Source organism: Ceratotherium simum, chromosome 38, assembly GCF_057802395.1.
Source record: "Ceratotherium simum simum isolate JZ-2026a chromosome 38, ASM5780239v1, whole genome shotgun sequence".
NCBI classification, from domain to species: Eukaryota; Metazoa; Chordata; class Mammalia; order Perissodactyla; family Rhinocerotidae; genus Ceratotherium; species Ceratotherium simum.
The window spans coordinates 5,911,177-5,924,398 of NC_141937.1; the positions used below are offsets into that span (position 1 = coordinate 5,911,177).

The 13,222-nt window shown below is 43.3% G+C and overlaps 1 protein-coding gene across 2 annotated transcripts in view; it reads right to left on the minus strand.

The window, feature by feature from the left end:
• Positions 1-8,463: 8,463 nt before the first annotated feature.
• PACRG (parkin coregulated) overlaps positions 8,464-13,222 on the minus strand; it is a 481,211-nt gene continuing 476,452 nt past the window's right edge. The window contains exons 6-7 of one of the 2 annotated variants that reach the window (XM_087425049.1): positions 8,685-8,712; positions 8,464-8,624 (exon numbers count right to left, since the gene is read on the minus strand). In XM_087425049.1, coding sequence (XP_087281175.1) covers positions 8,464-8,624; positions 8,685-8,712 — 189 coding nt within the window. The remainder of the gene's footprint in view (positions 8,625-8,684; positions 8,713-13,222) is intronic. The other variant, XM_004440544.2, reaches the window with a different exon arrangement.

The following is a 13,222-nucleotide window of genomic DNA, read 5'->3' on the forward strand; positions in this document are numbered from 1 at the left end:
CAGGCATTATCCCATTTAGGCCTGTGACAACCCCTTGAGGTGGGGCCAGCCTTGCAGCAGCCCCTCATGCTGACCCCCTTGCTGCTGGAGAAGCAGAGGGCCTCTACGTGTTTTAACTGTTTTGTAGATTCTGACAGATATTTTCCAGAGAAAGGCTTTATTCAGTCACAACTCTCAGACCTCTTGTGAGACTCTGTGGTATTTGTTAGATATGTGGCCTTTGCTGTGTTAGTGACGTTATTAGATACTTAAGCAAGCCCAAAGACTCAGTCTGTTCCCTCCCAATGAAGCGTTTTAATCAATTTTGTTGTTTGGGTCATTTTTGTTGCGCTCTGAATGAAGGGAAAAATCACTCTCGCAGGGGGTAGTTTACCCCCCACCCCCAGCAAACCAAGATCCACCAAATGTATTAGATTTGGGGCAAAGATTGTCACAGTTCAGGAATGTTCTGCAGTTGGGGTCCCTCTAAACTGAAAACATTCCTTTAATATGGAGAATTCCTATGAGAACTGTAAAAATTATGCTCATAGGACATATTTCCCCCTCTTGAATGCAGCCTATGGAAGGGTTATTAAAAATTTACCTTTTTGTCAATAAAGCTCTGTATGGGACATTTTTCTGGCTGCATTTTAATGTCATATTTGCTGCCCCAGATGTATGAAGGAAGAGACAAAAGGGCCATTTAAAGCTCTGGTTCTAGAATGCTCCTGTTATGCATTTAATTGAATCAAGTGACACACATGGGCCTTGCTGTATGTGGACATAGTTTTAGCTGTAGGTTGCTTTCATAACCCACAGAGACTTAAACCTGGGGCAATGAAGAAATGTTAATACTGACATCTTATTTCAGTAAGAAAGAGTGTCTGAAAAGCAAAATTATTTGTGAGTTGTTTTGGAAAAGCTGATCCTAATTCTTTGAATTTTGAGCAGTTCACTAGAAAGTTGCTTTTCTGTATTAATATAAATGATTCAATGTTTTTTTTAAGTTTCAAGTATTAATATAAATGATTCATTTTTTTTTAAATTTCAAGTATAGAGATGACAGCTACATTGCATATTTGGAAATGCTTTTTTGAACAGTGAGACTTTTAAGCCTTTTTTTCCTTCAGATAACACTTGAAGCAAAGATGATAGGTTTTTACCATTGGCTTTATACTGATTGATTTAAACCATATTTTTCTAAGGTACACCTATTATTCATTCTCCAGACTGAGGACAATTTAGTTATCTTCCTGATGAGGGAAGTTGAAGCTTTCCTCTTATTCTTAAAGGCTACATTAAATTAATTTCCCTGAAGACTCCTATTGCTTAACAGAAAATAGCAAGAGTGGCCAGGCTTGAAAGCAGGATCCATGGAGGCCCCCGCTCGTGGATCCTCAACTGTCTGCTTAGCTGGGCCTTCAGAAGGGCTGGAATCAACGTCTGGGGCAGAAACCTTGGTTTGGAAGAGTAGTTCCCAAACTTCAGATCCCCTGGAGGACTGGTTCAGACACGGACGCTGGGCCCCATCCTGAATTTCTGATTCAGCAGGTCTGAGCAGGGGCAAAGAACGTGAATCCCTCCCAAGCTCCCAGGTGATGCTGACGTTGCTGGGCCAGGGACCCCGCTTTGAGAACCACTGCACAAGGGTGTGCTGAAGGGTAACTCTGGGTGTCAGTGGGGTCAGGACACTTGGGCTACTTGTGTTTAGCCTCCTTGAGAACATGGATTTAAATGGCCATCTGAGTCTATTTGTGCTCAGAGTCCCCTGTGGGGACTGCCCCTATGATTGGCCAGTGTTGGGAAGCGGCCTGCACACTGGCTGCAGTCCTGCTGGTACTCATCAGTGCAGTCCTGTCCAGTTCCCCTGGAGGAGGCCAGCGAGAGACACGGGAGGAGGAGACGGTGAGCCCGCAGTGCAGCACCCAGGGCCCGAGCGATGCTTATGTTACAGCTCACACAGAGGCCATTTGTCTGTCTTTGAACAACCAGATGGGCCCTGTGTTTCCGGGAGCTTTGGAGGATATTTAAAATACTTTCCTCTGACTTGGCTTAAACAGAATAATGAATGTCTCTCCCCACGACAGCAGAGCCTTTTTAAATTTTCCAAAGTCTGAGCATCTTCAATGAATCTTACATTGAACTGATCAGCCTCCTTTCCTCAGGACAGTATCGTTAACACAGGACACCCTGAGGAAGGTCAGTGTCCTCTGCCTGTCAGACGGCGTTTGTGAGGAGGGACCCTCCCTCTCCCTGAGTCGCTGGTCTGACGGTGCCATTTTATAAGGGCCACGCATTCATTGATTCCACAGATGTTTACTGAGTGCTGACTCTGCACTAGGCGTGCGTCCTGGCAAGGGGGATGCCATGGTGAGCAGAACAAACCCCCTATTCTCATGGAGCCGCATGCCATAAACCAGCAACCAAACATGTACTGTCGTGTCAGATACTCACCAGTGTTTGAGCAAGTGAAGCAAAATAAGGGATAAAGAGTATACGGAAACGGAGTCGAGAAAAGCCGTTCTGAGGAAGTGATATTTAGCAGAGACAGCATGAAGGCAGGAAGGAGGGAGCCGAGTGACCATCGGGGGAAGGTGTGTGGGGCTGAGGGGATTGCATGTGCCAGGCTCTGAGGCGAGAATGTTCTTGGCCCGTTTGTGGGACAGGGACGAGGCCAGCGTAGCTGGAACATGGAGGGGCTGGAACACCATGAGGAAGTGGGAGAGTGTCAGAGACGAGGTCAGGAGTAGCCAGGGGCCACCTAGAGCATGTAGCATGTCAGCCACAGTGAGACGTGGAAGTCACTCTCAGCCATGGGCGCTGGGAAAGTCATTGAGGGTTGAGAGTGGCTCAGTGATCCGGTGGGATTTGTGGTTGAAGGGTCATGGAGTGCCATGCAGAGCCTCCCCACGGGGAGGTAGTAAGTAGGCAAGCTGGCGATGGGACCGGAGCAGGCGGAAGGAGTCAGGACATGATCGGGTATGGGCTCTATTTTGATGGTTTTGCAGACAGGATTTGTAAGGGGTCGGACGTGGGATCTGAGAAAAAGACAGAGTCAGGAATGATTCTGGGATTTTGAGCTGAGTAAGTGGTGAAGTGAATTCCTGGAGCAGGCTAGGGTGGGAAAAGGAGATCAGAGTGTGGAGGGAACCAGGGGTCTGGTTCATATATACGGTTTCATAAGCCTGTAGACATCCAAGTGGAATGTTCAGTGGGAATTAGGGATGTTGAGATTAAATTTGAGAATCAGGTGTATAGATGGCATCTGAAGCTATGGGACTGGATGAGATGACCAAGGGCATTGGTGGAGATAGAGAGGGAAGAGCCTGAGGCCCAAGCCCTGGGCCCCTGCAATATTTAGAGGTTAGGAGGAGAAGAAGGATCCAGCAAAGGAGATAACAAGGAGCTTCGAGTCTGAGCATCAGTGAATCTCCCCAGGCAACAGGCTTATCCTTTAATGGAATTCATCCCACTCTCCCTGGGGCCATTGTTGCTAAGCAGGTACACAGCACATTCTCTCTTCTTCTCTTAGTGGAAGTACTGCCATTTCTTTGTGGGTGAACTTCTGTTCACCTTCTAATAAAAGAGTTCCGAATCTGGTATCCGCTGGTACATAGATGGGGATTAGAACATCTGAAAATGCCCTGAAATTATCGTCTAGATACTGTGTGCACTGTGCACTTATCTGAGTAGAGGAGGCGTAGCTTCTAACAGATTCTTAAGGCAAGACTAGGGGACATTTCTCAATACTTTCTAAATAAAAAAGAAACTGAAGTCATAAATTTTTAGACCTATCAAGCACAGGAAGAGAGCAAATCTTTTCACTCAGATTTAAACTTACAGAAATTTGGCAAAGTAAAAGTGAATAAAGAATCCAAGCACCTTAAAAATACTCCCACTGGGGAAAGCAAAAATCAACTCCTGAAACAGAGGATGCAAATGAGCCAGTGTGCCAAGAGCACGTTCTACCACATACCTGTCTACACTATTAACCAGTGATAGGAGAACTGGTTAATTGCCAAATGACTTGTATGAAGAAGCAGGCTACATCAGTAGTGAGATCTCAGTTTGATAACCCTGTGTGAGCAAAAATACAGAATCATTGCTTCCTGAGGAGACCACGCTAAGCGATCTTATGGACTTTATAGCCACTACATTCCGCTTTAGTATCATCGTCAGCGCTTGAACTGCAGACCAAACCATTGTCAGTTGGGATTTCTCAGAAACAAAGCCTGACTTGTGTTTTGGATCTCCATTCAGCTTGTACACACTCACACATTTAAGACTGCAAAAGAGACAAAGACGACACAGAATATTTTTAGAATCAGATTCAACATCGATATCTATTTTCCTGTTGGAAAGTGCTCTTGATGAAGCCAAGTACACTCGTATTATTATTTTTTCCACTGCAGAGCAGAGAGGACGCTGACAGTTTCTTTTGTATTAAAAGATCATGATTATGAATAATCATGGTAGAGTGAGGAGTGGGACCCGTTTCAGGATGGCCTTTCCCTCTTAGAACACAGGTGGGCTTCACCTCTGCGCATTATCAGAGCCAAGAAATGTTGAGTCTGGTGAACAAAGAGTAACCAGAAAGTTAATTCACTGCAAATATCTTAGTTTAGAAGAAATAAGGTTGGTTGAGCCATGTGGTGCAGAGATTCTTCTGGGTCCCGAATATTTAAATATGGGCATGAATTGTCTTGGTATGAATGGGAAGTTGGTCTTTTTAGTTTAGATCTGGAAGTATCCCATTTTGGACAAACTTTGGTTAACTAGTGAATTTCTAGAAAATGGACGCTTTCATGGAGAGGAATTGTTTAAAAAAACTTTGAGATTTTCTGACTCCGTTTAAAATTCTATCAGAGAGTAGAAATTTATGTTTAGGAAAATGTTCACGGAATATTTTCTCAGGTATATTTTTTCATTAAAATAACATGAGTCTCTCAGCTTCCTAGCCTCTGCTTGCAAAGGGCTAGAGATATACATCTCAAAACAGCCAAAAGAAGTAAGAGATTCAGTGGGTATTGAAATAGACTTAACATTACTTCGTTTTAGCTTCTTAAATTACAGTGCTCTAAGAGGTCCCTCAACCTACACTGAAACGTCTCTAGAGATCTCATGTAAGTAAACCCCAGAAGGACTTAAGGCTTTCTTTGTTTAAGAAATCTTCAGTTTTGAAAATCACATCCTTCAAGCATGCAACCATTTCACAAAATTTTTGAACTTTATATTGCTGCCTGACATTTTGCAGACATAGTTGGGCCGTTAAAATTATGTGCTGTTCTTCCAGTGTGATGGAAAGGGGAAGGGCAGATGAGAGGGTGCCCACCGAGGTGACTTCTGGGAGGGCGGGTGGGCTTGTGAAAGCCCTGGAGTCTTTCTCACCAGGTCCCATGTTATAACCAAGACCCATAACTATGAGGGGCCAGAGACCACCCCCTGGCCCATGGGGACCTCATTAGACATGGTTAGGCCCTCACTGTGCTCATGGACTGAGCATCTACTCTGTTCCAGGCACTAGGCTAGCGGCTTTCACAGGAGAATCCCCAAGGCTCGCATTTATCCAGCTGGGATCCCTGCTGAGCCTTTTACTCACGTGCCTTCATCATATTATGCTTGTAACCTGCAAAGTGGACATAACCAAGCCCTTTCTGGGATGAGGGATTTGAGTTCTTAGAGAGTTTTGATAACTTGCCCAAGGTCAAGGCAGCTACTCAGGGGAAAGAGACTTCACACCCAGTTCTGCTGGTTCTCATCCTGTGCTCTAGCCACTGTGCCCCTGCCTCCACCATTTGGTCCTTGCAGTGACCCTGGGAAGCAGAGACGTTACAGGTGAGGAAACTGAGTAAGTGCCTTGCTCTGGGCTCTAAAGCTCCTGAGTAACAGGCTCAGACTTCCCACCCAGATCCTGACCCTTCTGTCCAGGGCTTTACCTACTGCTTCCCTCCACCAGCCGTGACACCTGGATGGCGTCTTCCAGTAAACATAGCACAGTCATAAACAGACAGACAAAAACCCTTGCCTCCTGCACCGTGCTCAATATTTCCCGCTTTTCATCACTGCATTCCCTTAGATCTCTCAGAGAGGAAATTTCAATGTAAAAATGTAGCAGGTGAAAGAAGCTGCTGGCTCACTCACAGGTCTGAAACCTGACGACATTTCCCCCGTCTCTTTTGAGTTAATCGGAAATTATTTGGGAGACGTGGAAGACGACACACCTGGGGTAGAGATGAAAAAGCAGACCATTCCTATTTCTATACTAGTAAAACAACATATTTTAAAAAAAAGTCTCCAGAGAACATGGTGCTATCTATGTAGTTACTTTGGTTTTCTGTAAAATTATCTCCTTATAACAAAGAACTCACCATTGCCTTGTAAGAAGCCATATTGTCTGAAGATTTTCCAAATATATATTGCTTTGCTGGGGTAGAAACTAGTCATTATTCATATGTTACTCTCTTTGAAATAAAAGGCCAATGGGTATGAGAAATGATACTAGGTGCCTCACACAGAACACCTCAATCCTTACAACATATCCTCACAACGTTCCACTTTACAGCTGCAGAAACCTGAGGCTCAGAGAGGTTAAATAACTTGCCCAAGGCAGCACAGCTAATAAGTGACAGAGTTGGGAAATGAGCCTTGAGGCTTTAATTCCAATCCAAAGTTGGGGCTCTTGGCTCCATGGCGGGTCTCCTAGCTCCTACACCAGGCAGTTTTCAGGAGCATGATGTAGAACGAGAGGCCAGGCCTGTGGCTCTGAGAGGCAGGCTTGCTTCTGTGAGTCCGAACAGAGCCATGTAGGAAATTCCAGTAGGACCTTTCAAAGGCACCAGGAAGCCATCATCTTTCTAACTAACAGTGTCATGGACTTTGGTTTCTTTTCGATCACATCACCGATGCCAGGACAACAGCTGATGAGTGCAATTGAACACCAGAGTTTGGAGAAAAACCTGCCTTAACCTGTCAATGTCTGCTTCTAGCTATGTCTTTTCAAAATATTTCACATGAAAGCCAATTTGCCTTACCGGGTCACGCATCTCCATTTATCCTAAAAAATACTTACAGATACTAGGTGGCAGCCACTTAGATGCTAGATTTCACATGCTGAGCCAGTCATCAAGAAAGATGAATAATGAGCCAGTTTTCAAATTCGGTGTTTGCCTTTGGAAACTTGTGTCTCAAGTAATTAGTGACAATAATCTCGGGGCTGACACTTGGTGTGTGGTGGAACACATCTCATTTCTTCACTTTTGTGCAGAAACTGCACTTTGCTGCAAAATGAGATACTTTGGGCTCTGCATTTCTGGGCAGGTACGGCATTTCTCAGGTGTGCGAAGTCGGTGTTCCATCTTTATGAATCTTTCTGGGCTGAGTTTCAAACGTCCCGAGCTCACGGCCCAGTGTGCCTGAAAAGCCATTGTCAGGACGGATTGTCTTACAGTGGGTCTTCTCTTGGGGCACCTTTTTTCTTTCTCAGTTGAAAAAAGAAGTGCACATTTTGTCTTTTTTTTTTTCGGGTCTCAATAAAATTCTAAAATACTGCCATCAGACCCACAGAGAACTCATCCCACTAGTGGGAGGAGGCAGAGGAAAGAATTGCCAAGGAAAAGAATTTGATTTGTTTCTAGGCGTAATCATTAAGATGCATGTCATTTTTAAAAATATTAAGACCCCTCACCAAACAGCTGGATAACATTTTGTCATAACACACCAGGTCCTGAGATGTGGTGTGTCATAATATGGAGGGACAGAGATTCAATCTAGCATTTTTTAAATCATGTTCGCCGTGTTACACTTCACACCTAACCCTGCACCCCACTCTTCTCCCAGTCTTCCCCTACCCCTGCCCCACCCAAAGGTGAACTGGAAGGCCCCCGTGAGCCCACATCGCTAGTGGGCTAGAAGCATCAATTACGGTTATAGCCGAGGTTTCTAATGGACTGCAACACTGTCCTTCTGCAATTGGAATATAGATTCCCCAGTTTCATTGACTGTCACGGCACACTGTTGGGCCCGCTGCGAGATAGGTGCTGCTGAACTGGTGTTTCTCGTCCATGACAAACACCTATTAAGCAGTCAGCATCAACTCTTCCCTTACAACCTCTGACATCACCCTCCGGGCAGGCAGACACAGAACAGCAATTGCTGAATTGCGTATGAAAATTATAGTTTTATTGTCTATACAACTGAAGGTTTAACTCGGACTCCTGCTTCTGTGTGAGCTGTATAAAGAAGCAATTCTTCTCTTAGAACAAATAAGCACAGTACACTATTGTAATCTAAGAAACAGGCACTATTTATGTATTGGAAAGCCTTGCTCTCAATAGGGCTAACAGTCCCATGGCCCACAAGCCACTATTTTAGCAGCTGTAGAAAAGAAAGCTGTCGAAGTCACAAATAATGAGATGCTGAAAGCAGCAGGGACAGATGATCAGAACACTGAGGGAAGCCTTCCTCTGCTCCCAGCTGTTCCCACCGTTAGTTTAGCAAGCACGACTCATAGGTGGGGACCATGTACTTAATGTTGATGAAGGCATCTTCTCCTCCGTAGCGCTCAAAGGCTTCCAGCGTCTCCTGGATCAGGTCTCCGATGTTCTCCCTCTTCTGCTGGCTGTAGTCGATGCCGTCTCCGGAGTTCACTGGTTCATGCAAACACAAAGAGGCCCGTTATTTCTTTGCAGTTTCCCGAAAGGTCCTACACGTCAGTCTAGGCATTTTCTCTGAATGCTTGTTAGGAGACACAAGCATTTAACATTTTTATATGATCTTGCAGAGTATATGAAAGTACAAAATCCCAAATCGGAGCTGATGGAAATTAATCTAAACTAAAGAAATAACAGATTAATCAATCAAAAGTGAGGTAATCATGGTTACAGTACAGATCACAAGTCAGGGAATCTCTTTCTCAAATCTGACAACTACATAAAGAGTGTTCTCTTGGACCTTGAGACCTTCAAAATCCTAACCCGGCATACTCAGAAGGAATGGTCTACTATCAGATTAGGGTGTTGGCCCTTGGTAATTTAAAATTGATATACTTCCGAATGAGAGACTCAGGCCATACCCGTGTCTTTGTTGCTTTTGTATATATGGTGAACTCCTTCTCCTGTAAGTATCACTAATCCAAGTGTTGAGTTATCTGAAATTATTTCCATCCCTGGGATGCAGGTGGGCTAGGAGGAAACTGCCTTTCCTGCTGTGGCTGCTCCTGATTGATCAATGAACGTTTGGATGATAGCTATTAGTTATGGTTTCACAGGGAATTTGTGCCACTGCTAGTTTTGGAGTCTCTCTGAGTCCAGACAGATGGTCAGCCCCAGTGGGGTACCTGGAGGACCCAACTGAGGACTGGCCTGACAGAGCCTGGAAGTGACCACTGCAGCTGCCTCTCAGACCCTGTGAGGGAAGGAATTCTTACGTTGACTTTCAGTGGCCTTGGGAACCTGAGTCTGAGGTAGTAGTACACCACTCCACAGCAGACTCAGTCTCAAATCATTTGGATAAGAAGTATCTGATTGCACCCAACCTGTGAGATGTTGGAGGAATTACCCAAGTGCACGGGAATCTGACAAAATGGGAGACCCTTTGCTTCAACCCAGAGTATATAAATTCCATGATTTTTTCTCTAATGATAGTCATTACATACATTCAGGTTGCAGTTCACTCTCAGATTTCCAAGGGCTTCAACAATATTTTTTCTCCCAGGAAGTGAGTTGTTATTTTGCTTCTGCTGACATTGCCCTTGTCTTATCTATAATGAAAGTCAAGTGTAACAGGGTGGGCTGAGAGGGTCCAAGAGGGTGAGAAGGAGAGCTCAGGCCATGGGATACTACAGGCTGCAACTTGAAAGTGTGCACTTTACCAGATAAAGTATTTATTTTATTCATATTTCACATACAGCTCCAAAATGTTTATCTTGCTTGAATGTGAATATAATAGAGGGGAAAATGGTATTTCATATCTTTTTTCCCCAGTTATTTTGGACATTTTAAAAAAGACTGAGTAATGGTTTAGATCAGTAATGAAAGTAACAATTGCAGTCGCACACAGCATAGATAAGCAGTTTTTTGCTTGATTTTTCTAGAAACTTATTAGAGAAATATCACTCTTCTATAACATAGAGAAAAGGAATTGTTCTTCTGATTAGTTTCTTTTGGTGGGGGTGAGGCAGGCAGAAATATTACTAATTTTCAGAAAGGGAAAAGGATGATGACTGATACAGCTACAGTGCGTATCAATTTTTCATAAAAATGAACTTAAAATGGTTCACAAAGCCATCATAATTAGGTGTTTTTTTCCTTCCTCATGGTAGAAGCCTTTTTACTATTACCTGGAAAGCTGGATTCACATCAAAGTTTGATTTACAGAGTAACTGATTGTCCAAAATATCCATATGTGATAGCTATATAGAATAAACAAGAAATAAGATGTTTGAACAAAAGGATTCTTGTCCTATTGTTTTTGAGCAAAAGAGAAACTTTTTAAAAACAAAAATGTAGACAAACACACTTAAAGTAAATAGGCTTTTTTTTCTTTTTAGAGATGTATAGGGTGGTCTGAGGAGAAAGTCGATACAGTCAGGATTGTCCACTAGGGAGGACAACGTGGTATCAGTCCACTTCCATCCACTGGGGGAACTTTCCAACAGGAGAAGGTCTTTGGGTGGAATTAAGAGAGAAGAAGGAGGAAGCTTGTGTGTATGTGTGTGGGGGTGGGTGGGGGGGGGCGGGTTGATATTTGTTACAGGTATAAAGAAAAGATGTTAAGGAAGAAAGTCCAAAAGATGGCAGGACAAAAGCAACAAAGGAGTCACGAGAAGGGGCAGGAGGGACAAGAAGAGATAATGTGTGTGACAAGGGAGTTGGATAATGGAGAACGTATCTGTTAGGAACAACTTCAGCTTCCCAGGATTCCCATCGGAGGGGTGAAGAATGTCCAGCGAGAGTCGTTGGCTGATCTTTGTGTGCCTCCTCCCCCAGATGACATTCCTGATTCCTCCTGGTCGTGAAAGAGGTGGATTTAGGGAGAAGGCGGCGTGACCTATGTTTGCATGGAACAGCCAAGCCCACGGCACAAACCCCCTGGAGGGCACATGGGAAATAGAATTGGTGATGGTGTTGAGTTGTGACAGCCTCGATCCAGTTCCTTATGGACAAAGATACGTAAATTAATCACTAATAAATGGTGCCTTTTGTTGGCATATTAGTCAAAAGGTCAAGAACTGAACAGATCATGGGACAGACATATTTTCCTGATGGAGGCAGAGGGGGTTTGGAAAGTCTGCACACAATGGAAAGCTTAACACACCCTGTTTTTTCCGCTGCCTTCCAGAATGCTACAATGACAAGCAACACTTTATTTCAATAATAACCTATTCTTACTTTTTAAAAAATATTTAACTGTAGGAGTAAGTAAATTATGTAGCTTTTTTGTTTCTCAACAGTTTATAAACCCAAATGATAAAAAGAACAGAGCAGAATAGAAGTTGCTTATTCAAAAAGTGAGTTGGAGTTGGAATATTTTGTGGTTGCAGAATGTGTATCACTGGGGCAGAAAAAAAGACCAAAAAAGGCACACGTCCCTTATTTTGCATGCTGTAATGATGACAGGGCACAGTTTAGTGTCAAACCACGTTGAGAGGCAGGTGAGCAATGTGGTCTCTATTTCAAAACTGCTTTATTGTCAGTTTCTTTGAGAATCTGAACTTGAGGTGGTTAGCTTGAGCTTATCATTTTAAATACACATGACGCTGTTGGAAAATATGCTCATGAAAATAAGGTGCTTTAAAATAAACCCAGATGGTGATTTACAATTGTCAATTCTGATTAGGAATATGACATTTCAATTTAGGAAGCTGGGAGTCTGTTTCATATCCAGCAGCTGGAAAGATACATTGATGATGGAAAAGATATGTTTTATTTATAACCAAACAAATAGGACTATAACAAAGGTTTAAACCAGACTTTGCTTTTCTAAAGGGATAATATGCAAGCAGAGAAGAAGAGATTTAGTTTCTCAGAGATTCTTGCATGCAGAATGCATGCAACTACTGCTTGAAAGTTGTTCTTGGTTAGGAATGATTTTAAGTGCATTTATGATTCTGACTGTCGAAATTGTTTTCGGTTATGTAGGCAATATGTTTACACATACACATACTCTTTTTCTTTCTAATCCTCTTTAAACTGTCCTAACCTGGATGCTTTCTCTTTCTAGAGGCCATTTTGGTTTGAACCAGGAAGTGTGTATATCCCAGTTTCGCCTTTGGCAATGGAATTTTCCCAGTGCATGAACTCAGCTTGTGACTGTGAAGTGACTACCATAACACCTCGTCACCAAGGGCCACCACAAAGGGAGGTTGCATGAGACACATTTACATTTCACACAGATATCTGCTATGCAGTGGACATGGACCAGCAGCGGACATGTATCATGTAGGATTTTGATGAAATATTGTCTTAACACATTTGCAATTTCTAGACTGTGTAGAAGCTTTATTCTTTCCCTTTCTTTAGTTACTACTATTACAAGAAAAAAGAAGAAAATCAAAAGCAAAGTCAGAAATAAGGACAACTTTGGTGGCCAAAGCAAGGTCTTCCCAAGTTGGTGCTGAGGTTGGCGTTGACAGCATTGCTTTGCCATATTGAAGAGCAACTTTGCTGGTGGCACCAATAGCAGTTATTATGACACGATGCTCACTGTGTAGACTGAGCACTCCACTAGGCACTTCAGGGTAATGCAATATGGAAAATAAGGCTTTTGCCTTTGGGAGCTTGTCATCAAGTTGTGGAAGCCTAACTCGCCATCCTCCTGTAGGATACAATCATCACGTACACTTGCCATGGAAATAAGTCCGGGCTCGTGCACCCTGACCTCACGGAGCCTCAGTGCAGTAGGCGTCTCCCTTGCTGCTTGGGTCGCCACTGGAATCTGCGTCCTGAGAGAACTCTTATCCATGTCAGACACACGAGTCATCTTATCTTAGAGACAGGAAGAGCGGTAAAAGAATGTATGGATGGCCATGAGGAGACTCAGGAGAGTTCAATTCAAATTTGGATTTTTCTGACACTCATGTTTTGGCAAACGCTCTTAAATGTTAAATGTGTAGATGTTCTTATGTGAACAGTAATATACAAAGGAGTTATTTGGAAATGAAAGACTTATTTAAGGCATTGGAAATACAAAACACATAAATGCTTTCTTCGGGTTGCTTCTTCAATATACTTGAAGTATTATTCAT